The 25,410-nt window shown below is 41.8% G+C and overlaps 1 protein-coding gene across 4 annotated transcripts in view; it reads left to right on the top strand.

The window, feature by feature from the left end:
- Positions 1 to 25,410, top strand: part of RAB6A (RAB6A, member RAS oncogene family) — a 66,122-nt gene that overhangs the window by 23,588 nt on the left and 17,124 nt on the right. Inside the window, exons 3-7 of one of the 4 annotated variants that reach the window (XM_074919268.1) lie at positions 10,294 to 10,306; positions 15,238 to 15,296; positions 21,531 to 21,584; positions 22,965 to 23,070; positions 25,127 to 25,238. In XM_074919268.1, the coding sequence (XP_074775369.1) occupies positions 10,294 to 10,306; positions 15,238 to 15,296; positions 21,531 to 21,584; positions 22,965 to 23,070; positions 25,127 to 25,238 (344 nt within the window). Of the gene's footprint in view, positions 1 to 10,293; positions 10,307 to 15,237; positions 15,297 to 21,530; positions 21,585 to 22,964; positions 23,071 to 23,136; positions 23,243 to 25,126; positions 25,239 to 25,410 lie in introns of all 4 variants that reach the window. The other 3 variants (XM_074919259.1, XM_074919248.1, XM_074919278.1) reach the window with 3 other exon arrangements.

The raw sequence follows: 25,410 nt of genomic DNA, 5'->3' as shown, positions 1-25,410 counted from the left end.
TTGATTTAGGATTCCTCTGCAGCAGACCAGACAAGTAGCTTCATCTTCAGAACACAGGCCTGTATTTTAAAATGAATTTTTATAGCTATACTTAGAGGTAACATTTCCATACTTTTAAAATTTTACTATCTTGACAGAGTAATCAAATGATCGTATTTTGCTTTCTGTAATTTTAAGACTCGCTCCTCCTGTTCAGTAGCAAGGGGCTGATTCTTTTTGATTCTTTTCTACAGGTTAGTGAATGTGGTGAAAAAAGCAGATTTTATATGTAAAAATTTGCAGTGTGCAACTTGTTTAAAAGCAATTACAGCTGCAAAGTCTGTAAACTGAGTGTTTATGAGATGGAACTACAAGATTCACCTCTGTTCGGTGTTTCATTTCTTCATGGCCGTGACTGAGCAAATAGAACAAGATTTTTTTTTGTATTGTGGTCTTGCATTTATTTCCCATTTTAGGAGGAAAAGGAAAGCTAATTACTATCAAAACCCACAAGAGTTAATGAAGTTATTTATCATTGTGTATTTTTGTCACTGTCACAAGGCTTGGTGTGTATCCCAAAGGAAATCTTGCCTGTGCATTAATAATCAGTCATATTGTTCGACTTGTATCAACTGTGCTAGTGCTTATTAGGATTTACTTGGTGGAAAAGAGTACTGAGTTTAAGTCATTAAAGTTGTGATTAGTCTTCACAAATTTTTATTTATTTGCGTGAGCGTTTTGTGTACTGAAACACAGAGGGGAGCCTTGTCCAGCTCTACGTGTCTCAGCTGTGCCTTCCTCTCTGGCCTGCTGCAGGCTGTTAATGATCAGTCTTGATATGTGGCTTAGTTTATTACTGATAAATAGATACCAAACTCCAGGTAAAACTAACTTGCATCTCCCTTGAGAAAAAATGTGTAGAACTAAATAAAACAGGATTCTACTATGTCTAAAAAAAAAGCAAACAGGCTAATGTTGATTTTTTTAAAAAATATTTATATTAGAAAATACCTTTTGCTGCTTTTTCTGTTTAACTACTGCCAAATTTTAAATACAGATGACAATTCTTTCTCTTGCTTGTCTTAAAATGCCTAAAGACAACATAAAATATGGCGCTGAATACTTAGATCAGTGGCACAGCATGCTTTTATCCAGTCGTTCTTCAATATCTAGCTGTCAGCTATAAAAGCCTTTTTTATTTTCATAGCGTAGCATTTGGATCTTGGAGTGGTTGCACAAAAGGGAGGATCCTCTGGGAAAATGGTTACTCTGCTTTTAGAGGCAATTTCTTGTCCATTTTCTGTCCCTTGGGAACACGTATGTGAATGTTAACATAGGCTTAAGGTTGCTTCAGAGCGCATCACGGGATTGGATTGGGTAGCACAGGCAGTTTTTCAGGAGCTGCGGCGTCAGGGGTCCTGAGGCTAGCTGAAACAGGATTTGGGGTGTCTTGCTTGAAAGCAATTAGTGCAGAGCATAACGAGGATGTTCTGGCAGGTGTTGTGCAGAAGGATGCTGGTGCCAGAAGGACCGGCGTTTCGCGTTCAGGATGGCTAAGCAGGTGGTTCTCTGACCTGGATAGGGAGGCTGTTAACTTCTTATACAGTATAATTGTGCTTTTAATATTTTAGGTGTTGCCTTGTGACACTGAGGATGTTCTCTCGAGGGTTTCCTGTTGGCTGAGAATTGTCCCTTCCCTGTAGCAGAGACAGTCTGTGAACAAGTGTTTCCTGGGGTCTTCATCCCACCACTGCAGCCTGAAGTCAAGAGAGAGAGGCTCAACAGCCAGTTGCATGAACAGTATTTTTCCACACCTTTCCTGGCCCACACTTCCCCAAAAATCTTCCAGAAGTATTAATAATTGATCTTGATGAGCAGAGCCTAGTTGAGGACACCAAATACTTGCAACATATACTTCTTTAAGAGGGTGGTGTGAAAGTTTGAGCAACCTGGAGATGGTAAACTGTTAAAATATGAGTGAGCCAGCTCAGCTGTCAGTGGAAGGAGGAATCTTCTAGCAAGATGTGACCATAAGACCTCTCCCAAAGGAACAAGGGGCTTTTCCACTCGTCGCTATCTCTGCTTGCATCTTTTTTCAGTGGCAGAAACGATACCGTTCATAGTTCCCGTGTAAGCTTTTTTTCCCTCAGCGTTTAGAGCAGGTTCCCTTGAAGATGGGAAGTCTAACCTGAGATTTTTTTAGAATGAAAACCAACAAAATTGGTACTAACCAACATCTAATGCAGGATGCCCTGGCCTATGGCAGGAAAGTTGGACAAGATGATATTTATGGGTCCCTTCCAACCCAAACCATTCTGTGATAAATCTTTTGCCAAATATGTGCAGAAAACTGAAAAAGTGTATAGCGTGAGTTAGACTGGGAAAATGTATAGTGCCAGATTAGGAATAAAATGAAAACATTCTCGATTAAGGAAAAAAAGGGCAGTTTTTTAATAGCTTTCACTAACTAGCTATGCATTCCCTGGTACAGAGACTAAGATATTCAACTAGGTTCAACTGGGTTTAATTCCCAAGTGTGTGTCTATATCCAGATGTTCAGCTAATCTAAAGTAAGGCTGGGAACTTCAGATTTAACATATGAACTAACCTTGACCTGCTAGGTTTTAGAAACCTTCTCCTTGCTTTTTTGGAGAGAGAGAAAAAATCCTCAAGTTCTGCAGAGCTTCTCTGCATTGTATTATATTTACTTAAAAAACCAAGATCAGGAACGTAGTTTCACAGAGCTGAAAGTTTCCTGTGTATCTTTTGTAGTAATATTAGAGAGTAAAAAAAAAATCTGGAGCGGAAACTTGACCCAAACAAATCAATTAATATAGATGCACATCCTCTCAAATTGCCTTGAATATATTCACACTCCTGTGGCAGATTGAACTGGAAGGACAGTTTACTCATGGAACATGGTACTCCTGCAAATTTAATACTTATGCCAAAATCTATTGCAAATTCCTTCTGGTGGACAGTCGCTATAGCCAGGGCAGCTTTTCAAGCCCTTGGTTCTGCCAGTCTTTACTTCAGTCCTAATCCCTCTGAATGAAGGACCTAAAGCAAGCGGCCGTGTGTCAACACAATCTGTTATCTGCAGGGGTTTAGCTAGTGAATAAGAATCTTGGTCCTATGCAGTGGGCCAGATATTAAATATATATTGTCAGGGACAACCTGGCTATCAAAGGTCATGTTTTACTGTTGAGACAGGATTGTTTCCAGTTGAAGTCTGAGCTTGCTGAACCAGAGCTGGTGGTTTCCTTAGCAGGAATATAAGAAGCCAGGTTGGAAGAATTGATGTTACTTAAGCTTCTGCTTTTGTGTAACACCAGTGTTCAAATGTTACAGGCCTTGCTGGGCATGGCTGTTAGCAAGATCCTGGGAAAAAAAAATACTTTCTAGGTCACAGAAGTGCATCAACCTCAGTTTCCTTCTGTCTTGGGTGGAGTATTGTGGCACAAGCAGGGACTCATTGCTTCTGTTAGGAAAACAGCACTGTGTGTACATCCTCTTCTGAGGTACTCAAAGAAAAGACTGAATTAAAATGAACATTAATGAGCTTGTCTAACATGTATTTTCATAGTAATCTTTTTGTATAAGGCAGTTACTGAAGTGTTAATCATTTGATTACTGGTTGTTGTTGATAAGGGATTAATTGGTCCCTTTTTGTAAATTGTGGAAGTGCTTGACAGAAAAGAGAGTTGGCCAGGCAGCAGGCATGAAAACTCTTGTTTGTGTGGGTTATTGCCTGGCAGATTGACTGGAACTACAACCCCTTTGCTCTGACATCTGGGTTGTGACAGAATTCTATTTCCTACTTGTTTCTTAGTAGTAAGGACAGCCTTCCAGCAGTGTCTCAGATGCTTTGAAACTTGCATAATTTTGGGCGTCGCTTGAAATGCGTATTCATCGATTTCTGTTAGAAGCCGTTAAAAAAATAACATTTGGCTATGGCTGGGGAGAAGAGTTGAATCCTTGCCTCCTGAGTGACAAACTGCCTTCGTGGGATCTACTATTTGAAGATGTTTTACGAGGCTCAAGGAGCTGCGATTTGCACTGATTTCCTGGGGCTGCAACAAAAAAACCCCCATATAGTAGATGTTTTTGTTGTGACTCTTCAGAATCCTTTAGGAAAATGATGTTATGCCCTCTGTCTCCGAAGGGAAAAGCATCGATCGTGTGAACAGCATTGCGTGTGAAACGCAGGATCGTTGGATTTTTTTTTTTCATATACTTAGTGTTTAAAATGGTGCTGCTGTGAAAATGGACTTGCTTCCTTTCTTTGTGTCCCTGTTACTGTAGCATGTGAGAATAAGCTGCAGATGCTATCAGCCATTCACATAATAGCTTTATGTGTGCTCATCTGCTAGGTAGGTGTCATTCCTTGTTATATCATGCTAGTTCACTCGACTCTGTTGCTTCCCTTCCTGCTGTTCTGCACCAGACAGTCATAAATATTCATGCACACTTCCTACCATCCATTTAGGCTTGTATACCTAGCTTATGGTCTGTTCTAGTTTGTTAAATGCAGGCTTTTTTTAACAGCAGAGTGCTGAAGGCTGTCTAGTGAGCTAAAAGGCTGATGTCACAGTTTCTGGTTTCTGAAGTTGCTGGGAACTGCTGAGATATCGAGGCTTTAAAATATTTTGCTCGGAAATTCTTCCGTCGGAAGGAGTTGACCGAAGTTCAAGGCACTTGATTGTTACATGGTAAAACAAAAACAGAAATTTCCTCAGCGGCAGAATTCTGACCGTGCTGTTTCTTACTTAATTGTAATAATGAATAAACTTGTCTTTGCACATTAAGCAGGTGCTCAGCTGTACCAAAACTGTCTCGGCTTGTCCTGAAAAGTCTAGCTTGGATAGAATCTGTGCAAGGACTAAGGGAATCAAATTTCCAATGAGACATTAAGTAACTTTTGTTCAGTATCCTTCAGTACTTAAAAATACTCAGGGCTCTGTACAGAGGGGAGGGGAGAGGGGGTGTTTCTGAGGCCAGTTACCATCTCAGTCATTTCACTGGTTCCTTGGTCAGATGCTCTATCTCATTAAATTCATCACCGTTTTGTGTAGAGCCCTTGCTCTCAGTTTAACTGGGGCAATGCTATTACTGTTCATCTGGGAAGGTGTTAAAATGTGTATTTTATTAAAAAAAAAGGCTAATTTTTAAGAGTATCAAACACATCCCACCCCCCAGCACCTTACCTGAGCTAGGTGATGAGCAGCACATGTTAACCTGAGCCAGAGGATTGGGCACTGATACTAATTCACACTGAATTTGGCACTTCACAGTTTGTAGAGATATTAAGATTGTATATAATGTCCATTACTATGGCCTGAGATGATAAAAAAATAATAGTTGATACACTTGAAGATTACCTCAGGCTTCCAAAAGTCTTTCATATTTTCCAGTAAATTAATTTTTGTAGAGTTATTAATTTTGATTGCTTCTAATATAAATAGTCTTTGAACAGCTGTGGTGATGGCTGTGATTAGTTATTTCTTACTGCTTTGTCAACTGGTGGTTAACAAATGTAAACAGAAAATATGAAAATGCAAAGCACACCTTTCCCTGTGGGTCAGTAAGGCTGGACGTGCTGCTACAGGAATGAAATTGGAATGTGGGAATCCTCTGCTTGCCAGTTCCTGGGGATTCATCTGTGTTAAAACTTCTGATAAGAGATAACGCTTGGTCAGTCCAAGCTGTCACATCCGAGTACGATGTGAAACGTCTCTGCCAGCACTGGAGCCCACAGAGGCAGATGTGAGACATGTGTAAGGGTGAGACGTTCAGCTGGGAGGGGTGATGCAGCTTTTCAAAAATGAGGAAGGAAGAGGTGGTGGAGTTAGAGAAGACCTTGACTGACCTTATGCTAATGATTTTTAGCATGTGTTTGCTTGTGTTTTACTGTCTGGATCAGTTGCTCTGTTTTAATTTGGGGAGGAAAAGGAAGAGAGGAGGTGTCAGAGCAGGGTGTTGTTGATGGCATCTTGAGCTTTCTCCTTTCCTCACCTCCAGTTGTAAGAGGCTACTGAATGGAGATACTATCTTGTATGAAATAACACTAAGGGGACAGCTCCTCCCTTAGGCTTCAGCTTCCTTGAAATTTGAATCAAAAGGCACCCATCGCCGTATACCTGCTACCTTGAGGACGTTATGGTGCTGGTTTCATGCCTTTTGCAGACCTTTAACTGCTGATTTTGAGAAATGTAGTGCATGTCCATGGAATTATTGAATAGCACGATCCAAACACCACAGTGTATTTTACAAGTGAGTGGACTGATAGAGCTGTGCGAGGTGTACGATGTGTGCCCCAGGAGTGGTGAGTTGACTTACCTACTCTGCTTTGTGGGTACAAGCCAGTGATTCTCAAATTGAGAGCTAGAGACTACGGCCAACCCCTGAGGCTGGAGTAATTGATCCAGGATTGTATCAAACAGTTTTCAATAGTGCTTTTAATTAAAGAAAGAAAAAATAAAAGCTTTATTGAGGGTGATGACCTGAAAAGAAATTAAGGATTGGCAGGGATTCATTGTCCTAAAAAGGTCAGCTACGGTTGTTTGACATTGTTATTGATTGTGTCTGCCTTTCTAGAATTACTTTTTGAAGTAGGATGCCATATAACCTACACAAACTGCCAAAAAAACCCTTTCTGGTTTAGGTGCTCTGTTGCCTGTCCCTTTTTTTTTTTTTTTTTCTCCTCCCCCCCCCTACAATCGTGTATGATCTGCGGGCCACTGCCAGCAGCATCTTTGCTGCTGTTTTTCACCGTGTGATGAGCTGTTGGGTTTCCTGTGCTGCTGCTGACCATTTGCTGTGCACGGAGGACTCTGAGTGTGGAGGTTCGTGGAGTTTAGTCATCTGCAGCCTGTAGAACCTACTTTTAAGTTCTTGAAGAATTTTGACTTTTTTTTTTTACTTTAAAAGCATCCTTAAGATGGACCCAAATGTCTACTGAACTGCCACAGAAATATATAAATCTTGGTGTTTTACATCAGTCAGTTATCTGCAGATCTTCACAGGCCCATAGTTGCTGTGTAGAGCAATGTAGCTGCGAATTTCCTTTGTCAAAGAAGTTGAAACTAAAATAGAAGTTGCAAACCTGCTGGAAGTGTGTTTAAATAAAGTGTGTTTAAATCTTTCTGTTCAGAGTATGCTCCTTGCTCAGGGCTCCCTGTGCTTCACTCAGTCTGAAGTTGATAGATTCACTGTAGGTACTTTAATTTCCTTTGCCTGATCTTTGTGTGTTTGATCTAGGCTGCAAGCTTCAGTCCATTGTTTGCTTTATTTCAAATGAATATGAAAAATATAATCGTTCTCTGGGATGAATGAACTAAAATATTTGAAGTAGAAAATGATGTAACACCTCTTTAGTAAAATTATTTAAAAGAAAACAAAACTATGCCTTGTTTTTCTGGATTTTGTTTCCCTATAATTCTTCGGATATTCTAAATTAACTTCCTAAACAGAATCTTAAATTCTTTCTTAAACAAATCTGTTTAAAAAGACAAGAATATGATTTATAACCTAGATCTTTGACTAGGCTAGGAATAAATTATCTTAAAAGAGGCTATTTGAACCATTTTGTTTGTACATAAAGAAGCCATTGCTGCTTTGGTATAATGCAGGAACCACTGAAGTAGTGGTGTAGTGTTAACAATACAAAATGTTTTTATTTTCTGGAATCAATGGGGGCAGCCGTTCCATTTCAGCAACCAGGCTGGGAGGGCATCCTGCAGCCAGCTTTATCCTGTGTAGCCAAAACACGCTTTGAAAATGTGCATTTAATATTGCCCTTTGCTCAAAAAAAAAAAAAAAAAAAAATTATAGCCATACTCCTAAAAATTAAAATTAACTTTCAACCAGACTCCATAATTCTAGCTGTAAACAAAGCTACTTGCAGAGGGTGGGGCTATGGATGTATTTCAAGAAGGTTTATTCTTTGCAGGCTTTCTTCTGCCTTTTTTTTTCTTTCCCCTGGATGTTTTTTTTTTTATTTACTGGGGATTTAGGGATGCAAGGAACTGGCTCGCATGGTCCTTTGGACTGATCTCATCTGGTGTCTTGCATCAGGAAAGGAATGACAGAATAAAAGAGGTTTGACAATAGGGCAGAAATGGAATCAGTGGGGGGAAAAAAAATCGGGGTAAAAAATTTTCATTAGCGCAAAGAGGTGAGACCACATCAACTCTGCCTTTTACCTCTGCTCTCTGTGACTAGACATGATGCTTTCCTCAGAGTTCCTCAGCTGTGTCTGGATAAACTTAACCTTACTGAGAATGTTAGATGAATGCAGTCTGCTGGTTCTGACAGTGTCTTTGGGATAATGAATGAGCGTTGTTTCTTGCTTTGGGGGAAGCGGGTGAAATTTCCATAGCTTGACAGTGAAGAGCAGAGGAGGATTTTTTTTCTTTTTTTAAAAAGAAGCTGCTTTAATCGCTTTAATACACCATTTCTGTTTTAAAGAGCTTACACTGACATACCTAAAAATATTCTTCTTGATTACTGGCTCATAGAGATCATTTTAAGTCAACTATGAGCATCTTTCTTTGGGGGCTTCTATTTAAATAAAAATCTAAAAAATGTTTTCCGGCATTCAAAATTGATTATATTGGTCTTAGCAGTGCTTTTTCCTCTTGATGCCTTGGGTTCTTTTTTTCCAGATCTGGATTAGCAAGTTCTCTATCCTGAGCATTTAGAGTTTCAGCAACTCTTTTTAAGCATGGGATCTGAAGTACCAGCGAATCCGAGCATGAAACTTGACGTGAGGCTGGTAGTCAGAAGATCTCAGAGCTGTAACTTTGAACAGGACTCCTCAGGTGGTATCAGGCTATTGTTTTGAGAGTTGAGGGCAGAAGGGAGTTTGACTTCTCAAGAAATACTGTTCCTTGTCAACACTTCAGCTATTGCTGGATAAGCTGTGCTGTGGCGTGTCATAGTAATGGAAATATTTCGGGCCAAGATCTTGAGATGTGAAAGAAAATTGTGATGTCACTGAGATTCATCCTTTGACCAGATCTTAAAGGAGTCTTGCAAAGGGCAAGCGAAACTTTGTGGTTACACCGCAGTTTATCTGTATGTATGACGAGAAGACTTTCTGCATCTTCCTCTCTTTAATTTATGGTTTTAGCAAGTTGGATCTCTGTTAACCAAGTCTGTCTCTGAGAACTGGGGGAGGTCAAGTGGAATTTTTCCAGTTTACAATGAAAAGGCTGGATAGCTTGTTTATTTTTAAGATTATTTTGCTTTGCAGATTTTTTTTTTTTAAATTGCTGATGCTTTGAAAATGCTAAACAACAGCTTGTATGAACTTGGGAGATTCAAGTGTGACACTTCTGGAAGAATCCTTGGACAAGATGTGAATCTCTTGCATAAGAGAGACAAGCACATGCCTAAGAAAACCAAATGGGGATGTAAGGCTTGCTCCTCATACATCATACAGTAGAAGCGGCACAATCCCAATTACCTTTGTAGGTCACTCTTGACTGTTGCCTGAGCTCTTTGCAGACTCTGCCTGGCAACAAAGGACCTTCTAATCCTGTGCTGGCAGAGCGATGATTTGTATTATCTAATGGATCTCTTCCATCCCCAGCTCCTGTGCGAGTCTCCCCAGTGACTCGTTACAGCACACGGCGTGGAGTGTGGCTTGTGGTGCTGCCAGTGGTAGCCGGTAGCACGTATCCTGCACGGGCTGGCACGGAGTTGTTGGTACCCACCATTAATCAATGTCATTAGTGGTGGTTGGTGTTGGACATACAAATCTCTACCATGCGAGGCCCCAGAAGCGGGACAAGGCAGTCTTAAAGAATCAGATGAACGACCTTGAAATCTCTCCAGTCGCTGCTGTCAGATCAAAGTTGCTGGAACCATGAGATTAGCGTATTGATTTTATCTTGCAGATTGAATGCTCCTTCTGAAATAAGTGCTAGGCAGTGGCTCAAGGCTTCCAGACAAAGAGTATCGATCAGGTTGACTCAATTAGCTGTTGAAGGCTTTGAATTTGGGCCCTCATAGTTAATGGCAGTTTCGCTGATGGGAACTTCACAGGTTCCCATCTTTTAGCTCAGTTATGTGTCTTGGATACTTTGCTGTTTGCTGCCACTGATTCAGTTGCTGATTTAGGAGGGTGTTAGTATTTGGGCACCTACTTGTCTTCTGTGCTGAACCAGTGATCAAACCTTTTCTTTTAGTAGTTTCCTATTTTTATATATCGGAACAGCCTACTACTTGTCCCGTAATGTATTAAAACATTGCAGATGATCAAGAGTTAATGCAGATGAGTGCTTCCACTTAATGCTTTCTACAGCAAAGCACTTCTTTCTCTGCTTTTCCCCCAGCCTCCCTGAAAAAAGCACCAGGCAAGCTCTGCAGTGTGTGTTAATGTGTGCTCTTCAGGTTTGAGAGGGGGGTGAACAGCTGGTTCAGCATGGGAGCCACCGGTGATCTCTAGGTCTAAATTCTTCCAGAGCTGGTATAGCTGAAGAAAATAATCTGAGCAAGTCAGATACAAGTTTAACAATTCCTCTTGGAGCCAGTTGCCTTCCCATCCAGAAGTGTACATTGATTATCTGTGCACTTAAGCGGTGATGTCTCAGCCACAGCTGTGGATTAGGAGCTGGTTAATGTGGATTTTGGTTTTGTTGGATCAAAAGCTTGAAGAAGCAGAAAACTCATCTAAAAACCTACACTGCTACTGTTGTTCAGCTGCTTAGTGACAGAAGAGTTTCCAAAAATTGATGTTCAGGTGCAGTGTTGGAACAAATGGTTTCTTTAGTTCATCAATTATTTTCTTAGCTTCCCTCTGCTTCAAAAAATTCTCAGGTGCCTTGCATGTAAATTCCTACAGTGGAATGACATCTGACAACTCTGCGTCCCAAGGAAGGGAGGAGGATCCACTGCCCAGCTGAGTAGGTTATTTCAGAGTTTTAATTGCCCTCACTTTTAAAGTTGGATGCCTTTTCTTAGGACTTACTTCAGACTCACCTTTGAGCTGTTAGATCTTGATCTACAGAAAGAAAAGAGGCTGGAGACCACCTTTCCTTATCACTAAGTCACTTTGCTGTCCATCACTTTTCAGTTCTTCTGTGTAAACTCTGCAAGCCACCTTTTATTTTCCAGTAACTCCTGAGTTGTTTGAAGTTTTTCCTCGCTTCCTGTAACACAGCTGCCCGTGTGTCCAGCAGAACCCTTACTGCTCCAGCAAAAGCTGTGTACTGCAGTAAAACCCCAAAACCCCATTTGCAGTGTTTCCTCCCCCACCTTTATTCCTCCAAGGATAATGTTAACTTTTTTTTTTTGTCCCAGCAGCATACCAGAAATATTTTGGCCTAAAGGACATTGTAGGCTTTTGCATCGCTGACTAATGCTGCCCTGGACATATTTGTGTGTTGAAATTTTTCCAAGAGATTAAATGAACTAGGTTTAAAAAAAACTGCTTAATGAAACAAGGCTGAAGACTGTCTTATCTGCTTCCTTTGGTTACAATCCCTAGATTGCTTACCCAGTTGTTTGTGGTCTGTATTTTAAGCAGGCAGCAGTTCTTGTCTGTGTTTATTACCTTGTGCAACTTCTCCCTGCTGAGCTTCATTTTCCTCTTGAACTGACTTCTGCATTTTTTAAGATTATTTTGAATTCTCATTCTGTCCACTAACTTGCTTGCAATCATCTCCAAATTAATGCCCTCTGAATTCGATAAACATACAGCCAGCAAGACTGAATGGAAAACAAGTGAAAATGTTTAATAGAATGGGATTCAAACTCTCCTGCAGATCCCTGGTTGATAAATTGATTCTTTTTTAGGCAATGTCCTTTATTATTGTTATTTTAATTTATTTTTTAAGTCACCTACAGGGACTTAACACTCTGTGATGACATTCCAAGTAAAAATGGATGTAAAAATAAAACTCATCCACAAGCCCAAGGTCTTGACTTCAAAGTCAAATGGTGAGCTGTGGCTCAGTGGCCCCTTCCTTGTTGCCCTGCCAAGGGAGGGGGGAAAAAGATCAGCTGTTTCTTTCTGCAGGCTGTGGTGTGCTAGCTGCACGATGAGGTGTCTCTTCCTAAGAGATTATCCTCACTGGGAATTTAGTTTGTAACTTGTTTTAGGTCCCTCATACAGTTAGCATGTTTAAGCACTTGGTGTACTCACAAAAAAAATCATGCATGATGCTGCTTGAAGCTCTGACTAGCCTGGGGGCCTGTGCTCCATGTGGGAGAAAAGTGATCAATCTTACTGCCAATGGATTAATTTCTGTGGGTTTTTGTTCTTTATTCAAGCTTTCTGAAACAGAGCTTATAGCAGCACGGCTTCCACAGGAGAATCAGCATATGCATCCCCATCGCTTTAGTGTGCAACAGATGGTATATGAATCCTAAGGTGATTCATCTGGCTATTTTTTGTAGGGCTGGGGATAGTTTCTGCCATTGGTAGGCAGGGCGGTGTGTGTGGGGAGGCTGGGGAGAGCTGAGATGGTGTTAGCTATTAGGAGTGGCTCTTTTAAAGAGGGAATATTTAAAGCCTGTAACCCTCTGGACAAGGTGTCTGTTTATATAATCTAAACTTGTGAATTTCTGAAGAGAAGATTCACTGACTTTTCCTTTTAATTATAGATACAGTGGGAATTGTGGGTTTCACTTCTGCCAGGATTTTTAAAGCAATTTTTTTTTTTTTAAAGGAGAAATGGTGATGCTTCAGCAGTCATGATGGAATTAAAACTGTAAGCAGTTGGTATTAATAAGAACTTGATCTGGAGCCTGTTGACATACTATGTAAAGAAAGCCTTGGTCTGTTTGGAGAAGAAATGTCTTGGAACTGAAGTGCGTTAAGACACACTATACAAACATTGGTTGGAGCAGATATTGAAGTATAAGCAAGCCACGCGGCACCTTATTTTACCCCTCTTTTTCTGAAATGATTGCAAGTAGGGTAGGGAAGCTCAAACAATATGGAATGGAAAATCTTTTCAGATTTCATAGTTTCTAGACAGACTCCCTCCAAGACATCTCCGTGTATAGTGGGAAGGGAAATGATTTGCTGGAAGACATCACTGCTCTGCAGGGGTTGTGACTTAGCAAAGCCAATTATTTCATGGGGTTGATTACATCCCCTTGCACTTCTAAAGAATTAAATTTGACTGTTCGCATCAGTGGCCACGTGAGGAAACGCCGGCTTGTTTGTGGTGCTGCAAACCCATTACTGGGATTTATGGTGTGTACTGCAGTGGGAAGGTACTGGATTTGCTCAGCTCTGTCCTTTTGAGGATTGTTGTCATTGCAGGGTCTGGAGTGAAACTTTCTTCCTCTCACAGCTCGTGGCTGTCCTGCACCAGCTTGTACTGTTCAACACATCTGGGGGACCCTGAGACAAATTGGAGTAAGGGATTCAGGGATCCTGCCCATCTGAGTTATATTGCTTCCAAAAACCTACTCACCAAAGGGAATGTTGTCTCTACCTTTGCAAAGGCAACTTTTTAACTTTGTGGGAAATCTGATTATACCTGTGGAGCAGAATATGGTAAAAGTTTCACACAGGAATTCAAATTTTGACTTGGGAAAATCTTTTTCTCAGAGGCTGTCTATCAGATTGCTGTTAGTTACAGAGTTAACTGAAGTTTGCAGATGCATTAAAATGCTGCTTAAATATGATACTGGAGACTTTGTGGAAAGTTTTATACTAAGATTTTTAAAAAAAGGCGAGCAACCAAACAAAAAAACCAAACAAACAAAACCCCGAAAAACCAAACAACCCAGAAACTCTCTAAGAAACCCACCCCACCCCCAGAATCTTGCCTTAAATTCCACTGCTCTCTTGATGGTCACTTTTGCAGAGAACTGACATTTCTGAAAAGCTTTTGAAGAACGCAAGCTTTGGCTTGTGCACCTCAAACTGCCTTTTATCTGTGCCTGCAATGTTGGGTGGCTAACGTAAGTCATACAGTTCTTCTCCCCTGCCAGTGGGAGATGGTGAGTTTTGGAAGTAAGTCTAAAAGAAAACAATGGGAGGTGATGTGTTCTTGAGTAACTTGGTTTCCTAAATAATGCACCTACAACTAAAGAGTATTTAAACCTATTGAAATGAGGCAGGCTGATATGGTCTAGTCCTGTGTATCTTGCTTGTCCCCTTCAGGTGAAGGTGGCATGAAGTAGGAAGAAGTTGTTCACTGAGTATAAGCTGGGCTCAGCTCAATTGTTGGTCTTAGAAGAGTAGAAAGTAATGGTTGTGACAATGATTTTTTTTTTTTTTTTTAAACGAACCTTGTATTACTTGTCTTTTAAGGAAAATGAGACTAGAAAGTGGTCTGAGAGCAGGCTGGCATGTAACAACACACACAGCTTATAGCTGTCGGTTATGAGATGAGGGTCTTGACATAGTTGAATGTAGTTTGTGAGTTAACCTGGCCAAGCTGAGTGGCAGTTACAGAGGAGCTGCAGCATCACAACTAGCTGCGTGAAAAAGGCTTTGCCTCTGTCTCGGTGGCGATCAGGTGTGCCTGCAGCTGCTGCAGTGACACCTTCTGATCGCGGCGCCAAGCCGAACCAGTGTACCCCTCCACGACCTGCAGCCATCGCCGGGGTAGGTAATGGCATTTTTAACGGCATGTAAACCTCCTTATACAAAAATGGATAGTGAATATGTTGTCAAAGGAAGGGTGAAGTTAATGGAGTGATAAGGACTGCAGGCATTGTGGGCAGATGGTAAACAAGCCTCCTGACAAGGATGCTCTTCAATCTTGTCTTATGCTACTGTGATACTAGAGCAGGGACTGCCATTTGTGTGACAAATATGGAGAGGGTGACATTGAGGAGATGCGCAGCGAGATGTGTTTGAAAGCAACATAGCTACCTTGTTTTATGAGTGAGAAGAGCTTGTCTGGTTTAGAATGATTTGTTGTAGAAGTTGTCAGACCTATTACATTTGTTCCTTTAGTTCAACTAAAATTTCTGAATGCCTTGGTAGAAACTGGAACACTCAAATTATTTCAATTTTCCTCTCGAATCATGAATGTTTAAGTATAAAACTGGTGCTCAGGAATGATATAGGAGCTGACGTTTTTCAGAAAAAAATGTGTCTACTAGTGACTTTGCAATTGTAAAGTTAAAGAACTTCTGCCTGTAGGAAGTTTAATTGCACAGTACAGATCTGTTGGGCACAGAGTAAAACTTCTGAAACAGTGAAAACTCTTCCTAAATTCACTTGCTTAAAATTTGTACTCGAAATTGTTCCTTGAATCTGTGTTTTTATTTTTTTTTTTTTAGTGGGGAAGACTTCCTTGATCACCAGGTTCATGTATGACAGCTTTGACAACACCTACCAGGTAAATAAATCCATATTACTGTCTTCTGTGAGTCCCCTCTGTTGTCGTGTCTTCCATTGCAGGAAGAATCTATTTGATTGCAGTGTATAAGAGTTGGTACACCAACCAAATTCTTAACTGTAAGATCTTTAAGCTTTGTATTTCAATAACATTTCAGAATGGCATTTCAGCGTTGGCTTCTGCTCGAGTAGCTTATCTCCTACTTGCAGCAGGATGAGCTGTGGTTTGAAAGGATAGGCAGTTGTTAATTAAGTCTACGAGGATTTTTTTCACCACATTTGCTACCAGACTATCACAGATTTAATGCCTCTGTGGGGAAAATGTAACAAGTACTCGGCTCTTCTAAAAAAGAAGCAAGCTGAGCTGCAAGAGGTTCTGCCTGGAATGAACAAGGACTTGTGGAGCAGAAAGCAGTGGATTGTAAGGCTGGGTGTGCTTTATGTCACTACTTATGCTGTCTGCTGGAACACAGACCACAAAGCTGGCTGTTACGGGTGTCCTCATCCTGTGACTGCTTATTTATCCATATTTATTTATTATTTAAACAAGATTGGGTTGGCAAGGTTGGGGCTGAAGCAGGGGTGGTCTTCTATTCGTATCAGCCCTGCAGCCCCCCTCACTGCTTTGTGTTTGGTGACAAGTCAGTTCAAGTTGACACAAGCTAACTTATCTAAATTGGAGGAGAGAGATCATTGTGGCCCACTCCCAGAATTTAGGATGATCTTGAAAAGCTGGCAAGCTATAAAAGTACTTGAGTTTCATAAAGTGTCTCTTCTCCAAGCAGAACATGTTTCATGACTTGGTTACAGTTGGTGACGCTCTGAATACACTAAGCTGAGAAAAATCTGTTCCCTGATGAAAGTGAAGGTTTTTTTAGGGGGGTGGGAGGAGGAGGTAATGGGAAAAAAATAAGAAAACCGCTGTGACTCTTCTGTTACTTAGTGTCTATCCAAATATCTTGTTTAAATCTCTTTACCCCTTAATTATTTCCTTCCTGCCTCTTCAGAAATTCCTTATTGCTGCTGCTAGGCAAGTTGGGTAGAATGAGATGTAAGTTCTTGCTTAACTATGGGAGAAGCAAAGCTTCTGTGGTGTAGGAGGCCTAGAGTATACATCATTGCTCCCAAGGGAGCAAACATCCTTTCAAATTCTACCCACTGTAATTACATGGACATGTGAATGCAGTTCTTTTATTTAATCTGTTTTTTTCCCACAGTATTTTTCTTTCAGGTCTGCTTCTTTTCTCTATGGAGCTTGCGTCCTAGTTCTTTCTTGAAGAGATTTGACCCTCTGTACTTTATGATAATATAGTTGTCTCCATGGGAAGCTGCTCTGACATAATATACTAAATGATTGCAAAATGAATGAGTGGGACTTAAAACAATAAGAAATCTTAAGGGCTTACAAAGATATCTTCAATATAGCTATCACTGATGCATGCCTAGTTTGGGTATTAATGTACTTGATGTAGTATCCTTCATCCAGAGGTCTCTATATTACTGAAGTCATCACTGACCTAGGGTGATATGTCCTATTTTGTTATAGCTGGAAGAATGAGTCATAAAAGCTCCAGTAATTTGGCCAAAATTACACCACATGTTAGTGTCAAACCAGAATATAAATTTTTCAATGCCCAGGATTACAGAGAGACCTCTCAAAGCCAAGTAATTGAATGAATGTGTATCACAGAATGGTTTGGGTTGGAAGGGACCTCAAAGAGTCATCCATTTCCAACCCCCCTACCCCGGGCAGGGCCACCTTCCACTAGCTCAGGTTGCCCAAAGCCCCGTCCAACCTGGCCTTGAACCCTTCCAGGGAGGGGGCAGCCACAGCTTCTCTGGGCAGCCTGTGCCAGGGCCTCACCCCCCTCACAGGGAACAATTTCTGCCTCAGATCTCATCTAAATCTCCCCTCTGACAGTTTAAACCATTCCTCCTTGTCTTGTCCCCCCCACCCTGTTCCTGCAGCCCCTTTCAGCCCTGGGGGGCCGCTCTAAGGTCTCCCCGGAGACTTCTCTTCTCCAGCTGAACCCCCCAACTCTCCCAGCCTGTCCTCACAGGGGGGCTCCAGCCCCCCCAGCATCTCCGTGGCCTCCTCTGGCCCCGCTGGAGCAGGTCCGTGTCCTTCTGCTGTTGGTGCCCCCGAGCTGGACCCAGCCCTGCAGGGGGGTCTCCCAGAGCGGAGCAGAGGGGAGAATCCCCCCCCTGGCCCTGTGCCCCCCCTGCTCTGGGTGCAGCCCAGCACACGGGGCCTTTCTGGGCTGCCAGCGCACGGGGCTGCCTCACAGGCAGTTTCCACCCCCAGCCCCCAAGTCCTTCTCCTTGGGGCTGCTCTCCAGCCCCTCCTGGCCCAGCCTGGGTTTGTGCCTGGGATTGCCCCGACCCCTGGGCAGGACCTTGCCCTCGGCCTTGTTGCCCTCCCTGAGGTTCAGAGGGTCCCCCCTCTCCAGCCTGCCCAGGTCCCTCGGGATGGATCCCTTCCCTCCAGCGTGTCGCCGCCCCACACAGCTCGGGGTCGGGGGGAACGGGCTGAGGGGGGGCTCAGCCCCACTGTCCATGTCCCCAACAAAGATGTTCAACAGTGCCGGTGCCAACCCCGACCCCTGAGGACACCCCTCGTCACTGCTCTCCACTCGGACATCGAGCCACTGACCACAACTCTGAGTGTGACCCCCCAGCCAATTCCTTACCCACGAGTGCTCCATCCATCAAACCCACGTCTCTCCAATTTAGAGACAAGGATGTCATGCAGGACAGTGCCAAATGCTTTGCACAAGTCTAGGTAGATGATATCAGTGGCTCTTCCCTTATCTAGCGCTGTAACCCCGTTGTAGAGGCCACCAAATTCACCAGGCATGCTTTGCCCTCAGGGAAGCCATGTTGGCTCTCACCAGCCCCCTCCTGATTTTCCATGGGCAGCAGCACAGTATCCAGGAGGATCCACCCCAGGATCTTGCCAGGCACAGAGGTGAGACTGTCTGGCCTGTAGTTCTCTGGTTCTTCCTTTTTTCCCCTTTTTAAAAATGGGGGTTATGTTTCCCCTTTTTTCCAGTCAGTGGAAGCTTCACCAGACTGCCACGACTTCTCAAATGTGATGAATATTGGCTGAGCCATTTCCATCAGCCATTTCCCTCAGGACCTGTGGATGCATCTCATCATATCAAACCCTGTACGTGGTTAACTGTAGCTGTAGGTTAGTTGATGGATGATTTGCTCGTTCTGGACATTCCTGATAAACTTTGAATGCATTTTTTCTGAAAGCTGCCAGAACCTATCATTTGAACAAGGTTTTTTGTGTTCAGTTGGTAAAAATAGAAAGCTGCTCTTTAATAAAATCTGTGCTGTGCGTTAGTTTTGTTTGCTGCTAGATAAGGGGAGTTCAGCTGTTGCCTCTGTATCTTATCAATAAGCTGTTTTCATAAAGGTGGCATTTGTGAATCAAACAAGAACTTGCTGTACTGTGCCAAGGAAACCCAAACACCTGAAAGAAAATTGTGCCATTGGTGGTGTGTATTTTACCAGGAGTTCCTCTTCATGGACATTCTGGGAAAGATTTTCCTTGTTCTGTGGCACTGTATGTGATGTATAATGAAAGACCAGCGTTGGCAAACATGGTGATTCTGTGTGTGTTACGCAAGAGGAGAATTACAGGCCGTGCTTCCCTTTAGCTTCAGCCCCTTGGAGGAAAGGAGAGGGAAGACAGTGTTGAGTTGAAATGCCAGCCTGTGACTTGAAAGATAATTCAGGTTCTTGCTTTGCCTCAGGCTTCCTTGCGTAGTCTTGGGTAGTTCTGTCAGCAAGTATAGTCTTTATTTTATATAGGGTAACAACAGTTCTTTATTAGACCATGTTGTGAGGACAAATGTATTCAAAAGTCTTCTCATGCATGGCCCCAGCCATAGGGTTGCCCTTTCAAGCTTTTTTTTGTTGTGTTTGTTTTCTTTAAACTTGCGATTGGGACTCACATTACCTTGCATCATGTTCAGAGCATCCTAGTTCCGGCTTGTTGCATGTGAATCACAGCGTTTCACAAGCGGGTTAAATCTGCCTCCACCTTAATTACGGTGATTAGCTTAGTTTCATGTATTTTTCCCCAGAAGTAAGCAGACTTTTCCTCTTCTTTACAAACAATCTGTAAAGATCCCCCAAGCTTTTTTGTTCCTTCTGTGAGAATTGTGATAAAATGCCTCTTTGTAGGTTACCTATTTTAGTAAAAGTCTGAGATCTGTAGAGTGCTTGAATCTGCTCCTTGACATCTGCTTCTCTGTATTGTGATATGGTCAGAACAGTCCAGGTGGACAGATTTAGCTGTCTCTTAAGTTATATTCCATATAATTCTTAAAGCTTCTGGAGGCTTAGGTCAAGAGCCATTTCACAGCTTGAAAGTAACAGACCTGCCGTACATTCTTCTCAAAGTGATTAGCACAAATATTTTCATAGCTGAGCTCTACAGTAAGCTTTGTGCTTGGCCTTTCTGTTGTATTTCCCGTGCCATGAGCATCCAAGTGCAGGAATCTCACCAACTCGATGTGTTTCTTGCTGGCTCTTGCATTTCTACCAGGCGTGCAGAGGCTTCTTAGGGCAGCAAGTGAGCTTCAGAGCTCTTGCTGCTGCACAGCTGCGTGGGAGGGATGGCATGAAGTACGGGCTGAGGCAGGTTTGGGGCTTTGCAGCTGATGTTCCAGCTCCCACTGAGAGCAGGGAAAAATCAGGGTTTCCAGCAGTTTGTCAGTCAGAATGGGACCTTGATGTGTATATATGGTGTGAGATCTTAGGGGGGTTGTATTTTTTGTTCTGTGAAGTGACGTCAAATGAATACAAGGGAAAACAGAAGCATTTTTGCAGAAGGGAAGCACCTTGTTGCATATTTTGAAGCTTCTCGTATCCACCTTACCACTTCAGTATCATCTCTCTGAACTGGTCACATCACAATTCTTTATGATGGGTGAAAAAGCCCTGCGTAGCCATCTTGGAAGCCACCACTGTTTATTTTTCCCATCTGCATCTCTGGTACTCCAAATCTGTCCTGATCCAGCCAGGAAAGTTTGTATTCTGGTGTGTTATATTTAGTTGCAAATGGAAATTCCATTTGGTTTGTTCAGTTCTGCTGCTTTTTTAATTCATTTGCAGCTGTTTTTCTTTGGTATTGCTCGCAAGCAGGCTGGCTGGCTCTGTTCTTTATTTCTACCATGTTAAATATCTGGCAGAATGTAAGGAATTAATGATGGGGATATATAGTGAGGGCATAATAGCAGTCTGACAGTATGGAGCATATATACGGTCAAACAGCCTCTCCATCAGAAATACCTGCTTCAGCATGGGAGAGCAGAGAAGAGGTTGTATCAAGCCTCTTTGCTCTAGCTGAGAGACTTACCTGTTGGAGCTTTTTTCTTTTCAAATTAAACTGTTCGGAGCATTTTCCAGGCTCTGTTGTTGCTGAGTGGTGTAGCTACATGAAATGCCCAGCATTCTGTTGAAGCCAGGGCAGCCTTCTAGCCCCAACAGGTCAGCTCAGTCATCTCCCTGCTGCCGACAAACTCCTAGAGCTTGGATTCACCCTCGCTGCAGCCTTTAAAAGTGGGGTGGAGATCATGTATTTAAGAAAGAACTCTTGATAACGCTGAATAGTGCTTTGCTCTTGCTCTTAAACACATAGAAGTATGTTCTATGTGAAGCTCCCACTAGTGTCTAGAAACTTGAATGCAGTTATGCTGCAGTGAGCTTTAGTATTAACTGAGCTTTAGTAATCGTCAGGCGTCGTGTGTGCTTGTGCGCTCTTGTGTTGCAGCAGATTTGAAGATGTCCACCTCAGCTTTAATGAAAAAGGCTGAAAGTTAAGATACATTAAGATATTTGGCGATCAGGAAGAATACAATGTGCCCAGATATCCTCCTTCAGCTCATGGACACTAACTGAGGTCATATGCATAAAAATCCTTGCTGATACTCATATGGATTAAACTGACAATATGGATAAACTGAAGTTAAGGTTATCCAGTTTTTGTTCTTTCAGATACTGTTCTAGTTATGGATATTAAGGAAACTGGTTATTGAATCTTACTTACAAGTAGAGCTATATCTTGAAAGGAAGAAAACCAGCATCTTTCCTTGCAGTTGTACTACAGATGCTGAGTTCTCATAGAGCAGTAATGTTCACTCCCCTGAAAATCACTATCCTTGTTCTGATGTTTTATTTAAGAGGCATTGTTTTTTTTTTCCCTTTTTTTTTTTTACAGGCAACAATTGGCATTGACTTCTTATCGAAAACCATGTATTTGGAGGATCGAACAGTGAGTAAGATTTTTGTTGCACTTCTCTACGTACAGTAGGAATGAGGATCAGCATCTGTTGTAATTGTGCAGCCCGCAGTTCTGAGATCACTTGGAAGTACAGACTGAGACTTCATCTCCCAGCTGCTTCCAGACTGACAAGTGCTGTGGAGGCAGCTCCCTTCTCTGTTTGGGGAAAGGGAAATCACCATTTGGTTCATCCGTGGAGGGCTCGTGAATGCCATTTTACAAGCAGCAGAAGGTGCTATAGCATCATCCTCTTGGAAGAAAGAGATGGAGATGATACTGATAGCTTGAGGGGTGCATAATGATGGGAATTTGAAGAAGGGGACCATGTTTAACCCCTTCAGTTTTTGACATCACAAGACAGAAGGATAAAATATGAATTGCCAAATGCTGCCAGTTAATAACTAGCTCAATATTCTTAATATTACTTGTTTAAAAAGAAGGTTGCCTTCAGCAGTAATCCACAAATGATACTTGTTAGCTTGGTGCAGTTCTAGTTCCTGAACTGCAATCGCTTCTCCTTGTGATTTAAATCTCCTTGTGGTTTAAAATGAGCTCAGATTCTTAATTAAGAAATGCAGCCATTGAGCTATTTGCAGAAGCAAACTGTGCAGTGCTGCATAAGCTTATGGTATTGTATAAACCCACGATAAATGGCGATTGCCTTGAAAGTGCTTGAATGATGGGATGTTCTTTCCATAGCAAAGCTGGCCCTTGTGCTCCTTGCTGTACATGTTGCTTTTAGTATATCTTGCCTTTTCTTTCAGAACCTTGATGGTAAGAGGTGTTCAGCCTCATCTGTGTGCATGTTACTTCGGTGTGGCTAAAGCTTAACTACGGAGTGATAACTAGCATTTTATCCTCCTTGAAAAATTCACATCAGTAGCTCTTCCAGTGGTTTGACAGGAGCTGAAGGCTCTTCCTTGAAAAATTATGATGTGTGGTCTGATTCGTTCACCAGCAACCAGCCTCCGGGATGCTGGAGGTTACGTGTGCGAGTCCTGAGGAAGGGTAGCAGCAGAGCATGAAAAGCTTGTGTAGGCAGAACTGCAGGTGAACGTTTGCCTTAGTTTTCTTGTTGGTCCTCTCAATTTGAAAGCTGAGTATTTCTATCTCCCCCTTTCTGGAAGGGAAACAGTTTTTAAAAAGCAAACCAGCAGAAGGCCAAGTTAGATGCACATTTACCAGTTTGGCTACTACTAACGCTTGGGAGAGATTGCTGTGAAGGAGACAGTATGCTGCTGCTCCCAGTCCCCAGTCATCTCCTGCATGAGTTTATAATTTTTATTTAGCTTTTTTTTTCAAAAAGTAAAATTTATTTACTCTTTTATTTTTAGTGGCAGTTTGGCTTTTTTAATTTTCTCCCACCCACAGATCAGGTTGCAGCTGTGGGATACTGCGGGTCAGGAACGTTTCCGTAGCCTCATTCCCAGTTACATCCGTGACTCTGCTGCTGCTGTAGTAGTTTACGATATCACAAGTAGGTATATTGCACTGGGTTTGACCTTTTTCTTATTTTTCTTGCTTGTTTGACTGATTTTGTTAGGTACGGTTGCAATTATGGGACACAGCAGGTCAAGAACGGTTCAGGAGCTTGATTCCTAGCTACATTCGTGACTCCACTGTTGCAGTTGTTGTTTATGATATCACAAGTGAGTGGGGGGAATTCTGCATTTCTAATACTCTGCCCCTTTCATCCTTTAGCCTAGCATTGCATGTCCTATCACAGTCATCTGCTTGTTCTTCATTCTGGCATGAAAAACAAAATGTTTTCTTTTATTGTAGTCGAGTTTTTAAGCTAGCCACCTGATTGCTGCTGTTGTAACGTATAAACTGTCTTACAAATGACATCATTTTGTAACCCTTTCCTACTGCATTCTCCTGAAGCCTTGAGTTCTGGCTGGTCTTGTTGCACTTTACCCTCTTTCATCTGCTCTTTGATCGTAATATCACCTATGACTTTTGGTCTCAAACACCTGAATCATGTTCATAGACATCTGAATTCTTAAATTAGAGACTTTGCACTGATAGCTGTAGCTTGCTTCACTCCATTTACCCTTCCCCCCTCCCAAAAAATCTGGGCACGGGCTGGGGGAAAAATGCATTAACATCACATTTTCATTTCAATCAGTCACTTTCACATTTTGCAATATGTAAAACTTACCACTAAGCCCTTATCCTTTAACAATTGCTCTTTCATTTCTTACTAAGGTATGTACATTTTTGTGAACTAAAATATTAGTGCTTTTTCAAGCCTACTCCTTCTGTCCCTCCCCTCAGTCCAGAGACCCCTAACTTACTAGCTTTTTGTATTTACGAAGAACAGAAACTTTGTTTTAGGAGAACTAAACCTTTAGACACTTCCAGTTCTAAACTGGAATTGACCAAGAGCAATGGCCTAATTCTATAGAAATGCAAAAGCGCTCATCCTTTGATTTATAAATACTAGAAGATTGCAGCAAGAATATGGGCTTTACCTAGAAAATCTTTAATTGTCAAAAATAGCACTTTCATTGAACTAAAATAGCAGGTTAGCTGTGAACTTCAAAATTTTTTTTCCTGACCTAGCAAATTCAACATTACCAAGTGATAAAGAGAAGAATTAAGACACTGGCAAGTGATCAAGTCATGACTGTCTAGCATACAATATATTACTATGCAGTAGAAGCCATTAAAAAAAATCAATACTTGTCAAGAACTGCTGCAGAGCCCCCCCCCCCCCCCCTTTTAAGTACTGCAAACTGCTTCAGCAACTCAGCTGCTCTTTGTGTAGCTGACTGGGAAATGCTGAGCACCGTGACAGCTTCTGTACAACTCGTTTTTCCTTATGGGATGCGACTTTCCAAACAACATACTGTCTCAGTAGATCAGGATAGCTTCCTAGAATTCTTATCTCACAGCTTTTAAGGATGTATCGTTAAGGCAGAGTGTCTGTGGATAGGTTAAATTTGTGTTTCTGATTCTAGGCAAATAATTGGGAACTCTGTGTTCAATGATACAGGAGTTGCTAATGTGTGTTTAACCCTGAGATTTCCTAGAGAAAATCCTGAACCTAGCAAGTAAAAAGTGATTAAGCTGTCCAAAATGTGGATTAAGTACTTCTGAGGAGCGTTGAAACTGTAGGAACCTCTTGCTGTAGATACACGAGTCACGAGCAGTGTAGAGTGCAATATCACATTAATCCCCATTCTCGATATAGAATATTTTATGTTGAACTATCAAAAAGGGAACTGATCTAAAACGTGGTGATAAAACTTCTCATTTATAGATGCTGTCAAAACCAAATTATAGATCAACTCAGTTCACTCCCTGTCTTTGAATTCACCTGTAATGAAGTACTTGCCCATTTGAAATTAATGCCAAAGCTTTCATATACTTCACTGTGGGAGACTTAGGGTTTCACTTGCTGATTCTTCATCACCCTATTATGCCAATTCCAGAGAATATGAAGCTTTTATTTGAGATTTACAGATGTATTTACCAGTGATCTGTGAAGAATACCTGCAGTGATAATCCTCTCCACTGTTCTCTGCTAGATGTAAACTCGTTCCAGCAAACAACAAAATGGATTGATGATGTCAGAACGGAAAGGGGCAGTGATGTCATCATTATGCTGGTGGGAAATAAAACAGATCTAGCAGATAAGAGGTATGGAGGAATAACTCAGCTTTCAAATGTTTTTCTTAATCTGCTGCTGTTTTCTACTAGACAACTATTTTATTTTTAACGCTTGTATTTTATTTTTTCAAAATGCTCAAGCTTGTTTTGACTGTGCTGGAGATGGCTGTGACTAGAGAAATCTCAATTTTACAACGACAAG

This window comes from Athene noctua, chromosome 1, assembly GCF_965140245.1.
Source record: "Athene noctua chromosome 1, bAthNoc1.hap1.1, whole genome shotgun sequence".
NCBI lineage: Eukaryota > Metazoa > Chordata > Aves > Strigiformes > Strigidae > Athene > Athene noctua.
The sequence above is the reverse complement of the archived record's forward strand: the minus strand, read 5'-3'. Positions and strand labels throughout refer to the sequence as shown.